This window comes from Oncorhynchus mykiss, chromosome 12 (assembly GCF_057628025.1).
Source record: "Oncorhynchus mykiss isolate SJ-2025 chromosome 12, ASM5762802v1, whole genome shotgun sequence".
NCBI classification, from domain to species: Eukaryota; Metazoa; Chordata; class Actinopteri; order Salmoniformes; family Salmonidae; genus Oncorhynchus; species Oncorhynchus mykiss.
In genome coordinates, this window is record NC_143033.1 from 94,643,395 (window position 1) to 94,656,913 (window position 13,519).

The 13,519-nt window shown below is 46.6% G+C and overlaps 1 protein-coding gene across 4 annotated transcripts in view; it reads right to left on the bottom strand.

Annotated features, from left to right (window-relative positions):
* Nucleotides 1–13,519, bottom strand: part of LOC110485267 (CREB-binding protein) — a 94,243-nt gene that overhangs the window by 31,753 nt on the left and 48,971 nt on the right. For all 4 annotated transcript variants that reach the window (XM_090194249.1, XM_090194250.1, XM_090194248.1 and 1 more), the window contains exons 8-12: nt 6,660–6,797; nt 6,239–6,356; nt 4,853–5,081; nt 4,521–4,583; nt 2,365–2,486 (exon numbers count right to left, since the gene is read on the bottom strand). In XM_090194249.1, the coding sequence (XP_090050375.1) occupies nt 2,365–2,486; nt 4,521–4,583; nt 4,853–5,081; nt 6,239–6,356; nt 6,660–6,797 (670 nt within the window). The remainder of the gene's footprint in view (nt 1–2,364; nt 2,487–4,520; nt 4,584–4,852; nt 5,082–6,238; nt 6,357–6,659; nt 6,798–13,519) is intronic.

The following is a 13,519-nucleotide window of genomic DNA, read 5'->3' on the forward strand; positions in this document are numbered from 1 at the left end:
CAGCAATATTCAAACCTTGTCGCAGACTTTTTTAAAGCAGATTCAAGTCAGGACAGACTACACCACTCACAAACCCTCTTGGAATGCCATTTTGGTGAGTCTTTTGCATAAAAATCTGTGTAATTGTCCCACAGAAAAACAAAACCTTATCCCAGGGTTTTCAGAGGATTGAGGTGAGTTATGTAACTTTTTAACTGGTCTTTGCTCCTTCCATATTTATTTTCACTGCTGATAACCCAATACAAGTATGCTGACACCACAATACTTGAACGCACAAAGGGATCAACAACATTGGATTCACTCCATATTACTGGCCTGTATGACAAAGTGAGAAGAAGCCTGTGTTTAATCCATTCCTAATCATCCATTCTGTAAATAATATTGCAAGACAACACTTTTTAGCCTAAATTAAAAACTACGGGGTTGGGTCAAATCCAAGCGTGAAACCCTCTCCATTTTGAAGTATTGTGGGGGCAGCATCATGTTACGGGTATGCTTGTCACCGGCAGGGAATGGGGAGTTTGTCAGGATGAAAATAAATATGAAAAGGACCAAAGCCCAGGTAAAAAGTTAAGGTCAGCCCGCCACAGTTTTACTTTTCAGCTATTTTTTCACTTTGAAAATGTAGAGTAGTTTGTGTAGAAATAAAATCTAATTTAATCCATGTTTAAAACCCTCAAGGAGGTGAAGACTTTCTATAGACACTAGTGGAGCAAGACGGGGAGAGGAAGTGAGAGGGGGAGCAAGACGGGGAGAGGAAGTGAGAGATGGGGGAGCAAGACGGGAGAGGAAGTGAGAGGGGGGAGCAAGACGGGGAGAGGAAGTGCGAGAGGGGGAACAAGACGGGGAGAGGAAGTGCGAGAGGGGGAGCAAGACGGGGAGAGGAAGTGCGAGAGGGGGAGCAAGACGGGGAGAGGAAGTGCGAGCAAGACGGGGAGAGGAAGTGCGAGAGGGGGAGCAAGACGGGGAGAGGAAGTGAGAGAAGGAGCAAGATGGGGAGAGGGGGAGCAAGACGGGAGAGGAAGTGCGAGACGGGGAGAGGAAGTGCGAGACGGAGAGAGGAAGTGCGAGAGGGGGAGCGAGACGGGGAGAGGAAGTGCGAGAGGCTGAGAGGAAGTGAGAGAGGGGGAGTAAGACGGGGAGAGGAAGTGCGAGACGGGGAGAGGAAGTGAGAGAAGGAGCAAGATGGGGAGAGGGGGAGCAAGACGGGAGAGGAAGTGCGAGACGGGGAGAGGAAGTGCGAGACGGAGAGAGGAAGTGCGAGAGGGGGAGCGAGACGGAGAGAGGAAGTGCGAGAGGGGGAGCAAGACGGGGAGAGGAAGTGCGAGAGGGGGAGCAAGACGGGGAGAGGAAGTGCGAGAGGGGGAGCAAGACGGGGAGAGGAAGTGCGAGAGGGGGAGCAAGACGGGGAGAGGAAGTGCGAGAGGGGGAGCAAGACGGGGAGAGGAAGTGAGAGAAGGAGCAAGATGGGGAGAGGGGGAGCAAGACGGGAGAGGAAGTGCGAGACGGGGAGAGGAAGTGCGAGACGGAGAGAGGAAGTGCGAGAGGGGGAGCGAGACGGAGAGAGGAAGTGCGAGAGGGGGAGCGAGACGGGGAGAGGAAGTGAGAGAGGGGGAGCAAGACGGGGAGAGGAAGTGAGAGAGGGGGAGCAAGACGGGGAGAGGAAGTGCGAGACGGGGAGCAAGACGGGGAGAGGAAGTGAGAGAAGGAGCAAGATGGGGAGAGGGGGAGCAAGACGGGAGAGGAAGTGCGAGACGGAGAGAGGAAGTGCGAGAGGGGGAGCGAGACGGGGAGAGGAAGTGCGAGAGGCTGAGAGGAAGTGAGAGAGGGGGAGCAAGACGGGGAGAGGAAGTGAGAGAGGGGGAGCAAGACGGGGAGAGGAAGTGCGAGAGGGGGAGCAAGACGGGGAGAGGAAGTGCGAGAGGGGGAGAGTAAGTGCGAGAGGGGGAGAGTAAGTGCGAGAGGGGGAGAGTAAGTGCGAGAGGGGGAGAGTAAGTGCGAGAGGGGGAGAGTAAGTGCGAGAGGGGGAGAGGAAGTGCGAGAGGGGGAGAGGAAGTGAGAGAGGGGGAGAGGAAGTGAGAGAGGGGGAGAGGAAGTGAGAGAGGGGGAGAGGAAGTGAGAGAGGGGGAGAGGAAGTGAGAGAGGGGGAGAGGAAGTGAGAGAGGGGGAGAGGAAGTGAGAGAGGGGGAGAGGAAGTGAGAGAGGGGGAGCGGAAGTGAGAGAGGGGGAGCAAGACGGGGAGAGGAAGTGCGAGAGGGGGAGAGGAAGTGAGAGAGAGGAAGTGAGAGAGGAGAAAGGGAGAGAAGGAGATCCAGAAGGAAGGAAAGAGTTAACTGGGGCATAGAGGGAGCATGGAGGTCTCACCGCTGGGACAGAGCTCATGTTCATCTGCTGCGAGTGGTTCATGGGTGAGGCGGCGCGGGCCCCCATGGGCGCCTGGGACATCTGCACGTTCTGCATTGCCATGGGGTTGAACTGATTGATTCCTATGTGGGAGAGGAGAAGCACACACAAACATACAGTTCACACACACAGGATTAGTGTTGTCTACAATACACATGAGATGTTGTAATTAATAATCCTATGCTCTGATGAGCAGGTGAAGGAGCCACTGAGTCAGTTAGGCGCTAAATCATAACTTTTCACAAACTTGTACATTTCCTATAATTTGTTTTGTCACGGTGGATAAAGTCAAAGGGGCGGGGGGTACCACCCCAGGATATTTTTTGTAGAATGACTGATGTCATTTACAGTGACATTAAAAATACATTCTACTACAAAAGTGTTTAGACACCATGATGAGCCCAATAGCATATTGTTAAAAACATACAGTGCCTTGCAAAAGTATTCGGCCCCCTTGAACTTTGCGACCTTTTGCCACATTTCAGGCTTCAAACATAAAGATATAAAACTGTATTTTTTTGTGAAGAATCAACAACAAGTGGGACACAATCATGAAGTGGAACGACATTTATTGGATATTTCAAACTTTTTTAACAAATCAAAAACTGAAAAATTGGGCGTGCAAAATGATTCAGCCCCTTTACTTTCAGTGCAGCAAACTCTCTCCAGAAGTTCAGTGAGGATCTCTGATTGATCCAATGTTGACCTACATGACTAATGATGATAAATACAATCCACCTGTGTGTAATCAAGTCTCCGTATAAATGCACCTGCACTGTGATAGTCTCAGAGGTCCGTTAAAAGCGCAGAGAGCATCATGAAGAACAAGGAACACACCAGGCAGGTCCGAGATGCTGTTGTGAAGAAGTTTAAAGCCGGATTTGGATACAAAAATATTTCCCAAGCTTTAAACATCCCAAGGAGCACTGTGCAAGCGATAATATTGAAATGGAAGGAGTATCAGACCACTGCAAATCTACCAAGACCTGGCCGTCCCTCTAAACTTTCAGCTACAAGGAGAAGACTGATCAGAGATGCAGCCAAGAGGCCCATGATCACTCTGGATGAACTGCAGAGATCTACAGCTGAGGTGGGAGACTCTGTCCATAGGACAACAATCAGTCGTATATTGCACAAATCTGGCCTTTATGGAAGAGTGGCAAGAAGAAAGCCATTTCTTAAAGATATCCATAAAAAGTGTCGTTTAAAGTTTGCCACAAGCCACCTGGGAGACACAACAAACATGTGGAAGAAGGTGCTCTGGTCAGATGAAACCAAAATTGAACTTTTTGGCAACAATGCAAAACGTTATGTTTGGCGTAAAAGCAACACAGTGGTGGCAGCATCATGGTTTGGGCCTGCTTTTCTTCAGCAGGGACAGGGAAGATGGTTAAAATTGATGGGAAGATGGATGGAGCCAAATACAGGACCATTCTGGAAGAAAACCTGATGGAGTCTGCAAAAGACCTGAGACTGGGACGGAGATTTGTCTTCCAACAAGACAATGATCCAAAACATAAAGCAAAATCTACAATGGAATGGTTCAAAAATAAACATATCCAGGTGTTAGAATGGCCAAGTCAAAGTCCAGACCTGAATCCAATCGAGAATCTGTGGAAAGAACTGAAAACTGCTGTTCACAAATGCTCTCCATCCAACCTCACTGAGCTCGAGCTGTTTTGCAAGGAGGAATGGGAAAAAATGTCAGTCTCTCGATGTGCAAAACTGATAGACATACCCCAAGCGACTTACATCTGTAATCGCAGCAAAAGGTGGCGCTACAAAGTATTAACTTAAGGGGGCTGAATAATTTTGCACGCCCAATTTTTCAGTTTTTGATTTGTTAAAAAAGTTTGAAATATCCAATAAATGTCGTTCCACTTCATGATTGTGTCCCACTTGCTGTTGATTCTTCACAAAAAAATACAGTTTTATATCTTTATGTTTGAAGCCTGAAATGTGGCAAAAGGTCGCAAAGTTCAAGGGGGCCGAATACTTTCGCAAGGCACTGTATAATCAACTGGCCACCAGGGGGGTTGACAGTCACTGAGCAGTTGACTGTCTGAATGAAAGGAGGATGAGAAACAAGTGTTGAAGTGTAGGAGAAGGACTGGTACCTTGAGACACCTGCATGCGGGGCATGATCTGATTTGGCACGTTGGGCATAGGCACAGATCCATCTGAAAGAGAGGAGGATGAGGTGGTCAACATGTCATATACCAAAGCTTCCAAATTAGCTAACTATAGCCTCAAACACAGACTTTAACCAAACATATCATTATCCTGTTATAGGCCCAAATGCTAGTCAAATTTCCACCGTCAATGCATGACTGATAAAAAGAAGGTTTGGCCCCACACATGGTAATAGGATGATAATAAACATAAGTGATTATGTTGCTCCCTCCTTCAATAGAGGGGTCTCCAGAGATCCAGGGAGGAGGGTACTCACTGGCTGGCCGTGGGGACTGGCCAGGACCCATGGAGTTCGGCTGAGGGGGCATGCCAGGCTGCTGCTGGGCCCCTGGGCCCCCCACTGCCATGGGGCCAGGCTGCTGCTGGGCCCCTGGGCCCCCCACTGCCATGGGGCCTGGCTGCTTCTGGAGCCGCGAGCGCCTCTTCTCCTCCAACTCCTTCTGGATCTTATAGATCTTCTCCGCCAGGAAGTGGTAATACTCGTCCTGCAGAAATTGACAACACGAGATTAGAAATAACTTATACTGAACAAAAATATAAACGCAACATGTAAAGTGTTGGTCCCATGTTTCATGAGCTGAAATAAAAGATCCCAGAAATCTTTCACACACACAAAAAGCTTATTTTCCTCAAATTTTGCAAACAAATGGGTTTAGATCCATGTTGGTGAGCATTGCTCCATTGCCAAGATAATCAATCCACATGACAGGTGTGGCATATCAAGAATCTGGTTAAACAACATGATCATTACACAGGTGCACCTTGTGCCGGGGACAAAAAAAGGTAACTAAAATATGCAGTTTTGTCACACAACACAATGCCACAGACCTCTCAGATTTTGAGGGAGGGTACAATTGGCATGCTGACTGCAGGAATGTCCACCAGAGCTGTTGCCAGAGAATTAAAAATTAATTTCTCTACCATAAGCCACCTCTGTCGTTTTAGAGAATTTGACAGTACGTACAACCGCCCTCACAACTGGAGACCACGTGTAACCACGCCAGCCCAGGACCTCCACATCCGGCTTCGTCACCTACGGGATTGTCTGAGACCAGCCACCCGGACAGCTGATGAAACTGAGGAGTATTTCTGTCTGTAATAAATCCCTTTTTTGGGGAAAAACTCAATCTGATTGACTGGGCCTAGTTCCCCAATAGGTGGGATAATGGGTGGGCCTATGCCCTATGCCTAAGCCAGGCCCACCCATGTCTGCTCCCCTGCCCAGTCACTTGAAATCCATAGATGAGGGCCTAATTTATTTATTTCAATTGACTGATTTCCTGGTTTGAACTGTAACTCAGTAAAATAGCTGAAATTGTTGCATGTTGCGTTTATATTTTTGTTCAGTATATATTTTGTTAACTTTATTGAATGTTATATCAGCTACTTAAAGTGCACACTAAGGGAGAAGGTTGGAGATTGGGATGTAGTCTATGTTGGCGTTTCAAGCAGTAGTGAGTTCATCACAGGAGGTTGGTGGCAGCTTAATTGGTTGGAGGGCGGGTTCTTGGTAAGGGCTGGAGCGGAATGGTATCAAATACATCAAACACATAGCTTCAATGTGTTTGATGCCATTCCATTCGATCGGTTCCAGCCATTATGAGCCGTCCTCCCCTCAGCAGCCTCCACTGGAGTTCATTACCCTGCTGTTGGCAGACTGGTACATGTCCCCTTCCACCTTCCTTGCGTACGCCACCAGGTTCTCCATCCGCCGATCCTTCAGTGCTGCGGGGTCTGGGGTGGGGAATATGGCTTGTACTCTGGAGGAGGACAGGGAGAAGGAAGGGATGGTGGAGGGAAAGAGGGACAGCACAAAGGGAGAATTAAACAGTGAGTTGGAGTAGCGGCAACCTCAATCAGAAAACTGCTTTTCCTTTCAGAACACTGATCTGAACGGGAAAGGTAAGTGAACACAGTGGGCCAGTCCCAAACCAACTCCTATACCTTTAGCCCTATGGTGGCAAAACCATGAGGGTTGTCCACCTATTAAACCCCAGTAGATTCATGGTCATTGAGGAGAAAACAATGAAGGAAGAGAATGCAAGCATCTTGGTGGTACTTACAGTTTGTGCACCAGGTGGGTGCGTAGGTCCTGAGTGACGTGCTCGTGCCACGTCTTCCTCACCCCCGAGGCAGAGAGAGGGTTGGCGCCCGGCAGGTTGCCCATGCCCCCCATGCCCAACCCGTCTGGCATCAACTGACTGGAGGACGGAGAGAGGAGAGGAGAGCAGGACAACTTAGGAAACATGTAATCATAAGAGTAACACCAAGGTAACTATGAGAGAATAACTTGTGTAATGCTGTGTCAGGTAATTGAGTAGAAAGAGTGGCATTGTAGTTATCAGGAATTTAACACCAATTTCAGCCTTTGACCAACCCTTTCATATATTCAAACAACGCATTCAGGTGAGAAGTGGTGGGGAATTGCTCATAAATATTCATTTTGGGGGTGGGTAAACATAGTTGTACCCGATCAACACGTTCTCACTAAAGTATACTTACCAGAAATCCCCTGGCACGCTCTGATAACATTGTGTGCATTGCGAGCAAATATGGCTCAACTCTGTTAACTAAGTGGTAAGGTGGTGACATCTGCTCTGTTAACTCAGTGGTAAGGTGGTGACATCTGCACTGTTAACTCAGTGGTAAGGTGGTGACACCTGCTCCGTTAACTCAGTGGTAAGGTGGTGACATCTGCACTGTTAACTCAGTGGTAAGGTGGTGACATCTGCACTGTTAACTCAGTGGTAAGGTGGTGACATCTGCACTGTTAACTCAGTTGTAAGGTGGTGACATCTGCACTGTTAACTAAGTGGTAAGGTGGTGACATCTGCTCTGTTAACTCAGTGGTAAGGTGGTGACATCTGCACTGTTAACTCAGTGGTAAGGTGGTGACATCTGCACTGTTAACTCAGTGGTAAGGTGGTGACATCTGCTCTGTTAACTCAGTGGTAAGGTGGTGACATCTGCACTGTTAACTCAGTGGTAAGGTGGTGACATCTGCTCCGTTAACTCAGTGGTAAGGTGGTGACATCTGCACTGTTAACTCAGTGGTAAGGTGGTGACATCTGCACTGTTAACTCAGTGGTAAGGTGGTGACATCTGCACTGTTAACTCAGTGGTAAGGTGGTGACATCTGCACTGTTAACTCAGTGGTAAGGTGGTGAGTTCCTGACATCTACCTGCTCTGTTAACTCAGTGGTAAGGTGGTGAGTTCCTGACATCTACCTGCTCTGTTAACTCAGTGGTAAGGTGGTGAGTTCCTGACATCTACCTGCTCTGTTAACTCAGTAGTAAGGTGGTGACATCTATCTGCACTGTTAACTCAGTGGTAAGGTGGTGAGTTCCTGACATCTACCTGCTCTGTTAACTCAGTGGTAAGGTGGTGAGTTCCTGACATCTACCTGCTCTGTTAACTCAGTAGTAAGGTGGTGACATCTATCTGCAATGTTAACTCAGTGGTAAGGTGGTGACATCTATCTGCACTGTTAACTCAGTGGTAAGGTGGTGAGTTCCTGACATCTATCGGCGCGTGTGGAGTAAGTTCCAATTTCCCATGGGGCGTAAAAAAATATTTGAAATGTGGATTTTTTTTTTTGCAGTATTGTGTTGGGAAAAGTGCAATCATCACATTGAAAATTAAGATATGGGGCTCAATTCAATCAGCACTGCAGTAACTATTTTACCAATGATCAAATTAACTCTCAGGTTGGTCTTGGGTAGTGTATAAAAACCTACAACTACTACCAGGCCAACCAGTCTCACAGGTAGGCTATCACTTCTCAGAAGTAGAAGTGTGGGCACGGGATGAACAGTGTAAATAAAGGATTTATAAATATATCTGCCACATGTAGGATTACAACTCAACCATTGAAATATGAGCCAACTGTTTTAGCACACTGTGCCACCAGTCATAGCAAAACGAGTTGACATGACCATTGTCATCCATTTCTTGTTACGATACATGTAGCTATGAATATAAAAGTATAATCCTCATGAACCTCATGGATATTTTTTATTGGTTCATCATGTAGATGTGTATGAAACAGTAAGCAACAACGGTTCATTTGGTCATATGTGGAAATGTGCCTTACTGCCTTTTGAATAGTGGTCTAGTCAAGGAAGAGTCACGCAAAATATATTGATTGGCACACTCCCCTCACCAAGACCATCGGCAAATAAAGCACGCGGTCACCTACTTTTATAGTAAGCCTCGAGGTGGTACCGCCCAGCACATCTACAAGGGAGTGGATTTCATACCAAACTCTTCCCTTTGAGATGATGTAGAGGCACCTTCAAGGTGCCTCTCCATCACGATTTCAAATGGTAGAGTAGAACCGCTATGGGTAAAAAGAGCCAGATCAAAACTTTCAAACTTTTAAAATAAAGACCAGAATGTACATGTTTCACTAGAACTAAGCCAAAAACTGTTTTTATGCAGATGTTTTTCTTCATCATGAAAGCTACTATTTAAATGGAATATACAGTGAGCTCCAAAAGTATTGGGACGGTGACACATTGTTGTTTCGGCTCTGTACTCTGGAACACTTGATTTGAAATTATACAATAACTGAAGTTAGAGTGCAGACTGTCAGCTTTACTTTGAGGGAATTTTCATCCATATCGCTGTTCATCAAAGTATTCAGACCTTCACGTTTTGTGGCTGGGCCACTCAAGGACATTCAGAGACTTGTCCTGAAGCCACTTCTGCATTGTCTGGGCTGTGTGCTTAGGGTCGTTGTCCTGTTGGAAGGCGAATTGTCGCCCCAGTCTGAGGTCCTGAGCAATCTGGAGCAGATTTTCATCAAGAATCTCTTTGCGCTGTTCATATTTCCCTCCATTCTGACTAGTCTCCCAGTCCCTAACGCAGGAAAAACATCCCCACAGCATGATGCTGCCACCACCATGCTTCATTGTAGGGATGGTATTGTCCTTGTTATCTAGAAAATAGATCCACGTTGGCTCAAGTTGAAATATAAATATTAGCTGGCTACTCACTAACACGTAGGCTTGTGTGTGACACTCTGCTGATGAGACCTGTGTTAATGTTCTATAGCCTGCTACAAGAAGTGAGTCATTAGTGAATGTGCATTATACATGGTTCTTGTTCAATTTGTAACAAAAAAGGCATTTTCAGATTTGAAATCCAGATCAGTGATTGCCTGCCCACCCCAAAAAAAAGCAGGTTCAACTAGTTTTATCAAATAATTAACTTATTAGTGTGTCTTATGGTTGTGGAGGCTTATATTTAGCATAGGTATAACTTCACAATACCTGAATTCATTACATTATTGCAGACTGTTTGAAATGCATAGATATTGTGAATCACCCATACACTTGAAAAAAAATGAGATGATTTTTAGGCCATCAAGCTCTAGCCCGTCTCCGCCGATTGCCCAGTTTGGTCAGGCGGCCAGCTTTAGGAAGTGTCTTGGTGGTACCAAACCTCTTCCATTTAATAATGATGGAGGCCACTGTGTTCTTGGGGACCTTCAATGATGTGGAATGTTTTGGTACCCTTCCCCAGGTGTGTGCCTCAACACAATCCTGTCTAGGAGCTCTACGGACAACTCCTTCAACCTCATGGCTTGTCTTTTGCTGACATGCACTGTCAACTGTGGGACCTTATCTTACCTTCTAGCCTCCAAGATGGCATAGCAGTTCAGACGTCTTTTGTCCTCGTCTTGTCCCGTATGTATGTATGTATGTATGTATGTATGTATGTATGTATGCATGTATACACACACAACTTTTTTCACATAATTTTTTCACATAATTTTTAACATTTTCCATCAACTCATCTTCAAAACACTCTCCTGCAACCCGCCTCACCAATTTATATTTATAAAAAAGTATTATTTACCTCAAATCTGTGGTCCTCCGGGAAGCTAGCCAGAAACTCCAAGAGGCTAGCATGAAACTAGCCAGGAGCTAGCCAGAAGCTGGCCCAGAAGCTAATCAGAAGCTAGTTCAGAAGCTAGTTCAGAAGATAGTTAGCTTCTTTACTGGCAAATCGTTAGTATTCAGCTAACCACGGTTTGTGGTCATCAGCTATCCTTTAGCGCAAAAATCTATCGCCGGTTTTGTACAGCGCAGCGCAGCGCGGCGCGGCTCGGAGCGGAACATACCGAACCAGTTTCTCTCTCCATGTCCCTAATCTCTCCATGTCCCTCCATGTCCCACTGGCTCTGGACGTTCATGCCTGGATCTCACAGCTGGCTAGCTGCTATCCGTGTGACCATCGGCTTTCGTCGATTCCGGAGCAAACATCAATTATTCCGGAGCTAGCCAGCTCCGTCAATCACTCCTGAGTTCCATCAATCACTCCTGGGCTGCAGTCACCTATCCGGACCCGTTTTGCTGCCCACACGGAGCCCCACCGGGCCTTCACAACTGGACTGCCGACGTTATCTACCCGAAGGAGTTATCCAGCTGGCTCCTCCGTCGCGACGTTACCTGAACGCCCACCTGCGACCTGCTAACCGTTAGCTGTCTTATCGGCTGCTATCGGAATAGACAATAGGACAATTTATTTATTTTTATTATTATTATTATTATTATTATTATGTTTTCTTCTTGGGCCTCTATAACTATATCTATTGTTTTTATTGTTATTGTGTGATTTGGATGAATCCCCTCTACCACACGGAACCCCACTAATCTACTGACAGAACGCAAGAGGTGGCTAATAACAGACCTCCATCCTCTGCCAGCTTGCTACCGATGGCCTGGCTAGCTGTCTAAATCGCCGTGACCTCCAACCAACCTCTCCACTCACCGGACCCTTTTGATCACTCGACTAAGCATGCCTCTCCTTAATATCAATATGCCTTGTCCATTGCTGTTCTGGTTAGTGTTTATTGGCTTATTTCACTGTAGAGCCTCTAGTCCTGCTCACTATACCTTATCCAACCTATTAGTTCCACCACCCACCAATGCAATGACATCACCTGGTTTCAATGATGTTTCTAGAGACAATATCTCTCTTCATCACTCAATACCTAGGTTTACCTCCACTGTATTCACATCCTACCATACCTTTTTGTCTGTACATTATACCTTGATGCTATTTTATCGCCCCCAGAAACCTCCTTTTACTCTCTGTTCCAGACGTTCTAGACGACCAATTCTTATTGCTTTTAGCCGCACCCTTATTCTACTCCTCTGGCGATGTAGAGGTGAATCCAGGCCCTGCAGTGCCTAGCTCCACTCCTATTCCCCAGGCGCTCTCTTTTGACAACTTCTGTAACCGTAATAGCCTTGGTTTCATGCATGTTAACATTAGAAGCCTCCTCCCTAAGTTTGTTCTATTCACTGCTTTAGCACACTCTGCCAACCCAGATGTTCTAGCTGTGTCTGAATCCTGGCTTAGGAAGACCACCAAAACTTCTGGAATTTTAATTCCAAACTACAACATTTTCAGACAAGATAGAACTGCCAAAGGGGGCGGTAATGCAATCTACTGCAAAGATAGCCTGCAGAGTTCTGTCCTACTATCCAGGTCTGTACCCAAACAATTTGAACTTCTACTTTTAAAAATCCACCTCTCTAAAAACAAGTCTCTCACCGTTGCCGCCTGCTATAGACCACCCTCTGCCCCCAGCTGTGCTCTGGACACCATATGTGAACTGATTGCCCCCCATCTATCTTCAGAGCTCGTGCTGCTAGGCGACCTAAACTGGAACATGCTTAACACCCCAGCCATCCTACAATCTAAACTTGATGCCCTCAATCTCACACAAATTATCAATGAACCTACCAGGTACCTCCCCAAAGCCTTAAACACGGGCACCCTCATAGATATCATCCTAACCAACTTGCCCTCTAAATACACCTCTGCTGTCTTCAACCAAGATCTCAGCGATCGCTGCCTCATTGCCTGCATCCGTAATGGGTCAGCGGTCAAACAACCTCCACTCATCACTGTAAAACGCTCCCTGAAACACTTCAGTGAGCAGGCCTTTCTAATCGACCTGGCCGGGGTATCCTGGAAGGATATGGATCTCATCCCGTCAGTAGAGGATGCCTGGATATTTTTTTTTAAATGCCTTCCTAACCATCTTAAATAGACATGCCCCATTCAAGAAATTTAGAACCAGGAACAGATATAGCCCTTGGTTCTCCCCAGACCTGACTGCCCTTAACCAACACAAAAACATCCTATGGCGTTCTGCATTAGCATCAAACAGCCCCAGTGATATGCAGCTGTTCAGGGAAGCTAGAAACCATTATACACAGGCAGTTAGAAAAGCCAAGGCTAGCTTTTTCAAGCAGAAATTTGCTTCCTGCAACACTAACTCAAAAAAGTTCTGGGACACTGTAAAGTCCATGGAGAACAAGAACACCTCCTCCCAGCTGCCCACTGCACTGAAGATAGGAAACACTGTCACCACTGATAAATCCACCATAATTGAGAATTTCAATAAGCATTTTTCTACGGCTGGCCATGCTTTCCACCTGGCTACTCCTACCCCGGTCAACAGCACTGCACCCCCAACAGCAACTCGCCCAAGCCTTCCCCATTTCTCCTTCTCCCAAATCCGTTCAGCTGATGTTCTGAAAGAGCTGCAAAATCTGGACCCCTACAAATCAGCCGGGCTAGACAATCTGGACCCTTTCTTTCTAAAATGATCTGCCGAAATTGTTGCCACCCCTATTACTAGCCTGTTCAACCTCTTTCGTGTCGTCTGAGATTCCCAAAGATTGGAAAGCAGCTGCGGTCATCCCCTTCTTCAAAGGGGGGACACTCTTGACCCAAACTGCTACAGACCTATATCTATCCACCATGCCTTTCTAAGGTCTTCGAAAGCCAAGTCAACAAACAGATTACCGACCATTTCGAATCTCACCATACCTTCTCTGCTATGCAATCTGGTTTCAGAGCTGGTCATGGGTGCACCTCAGCCACGCTCAAGGTCCTAAA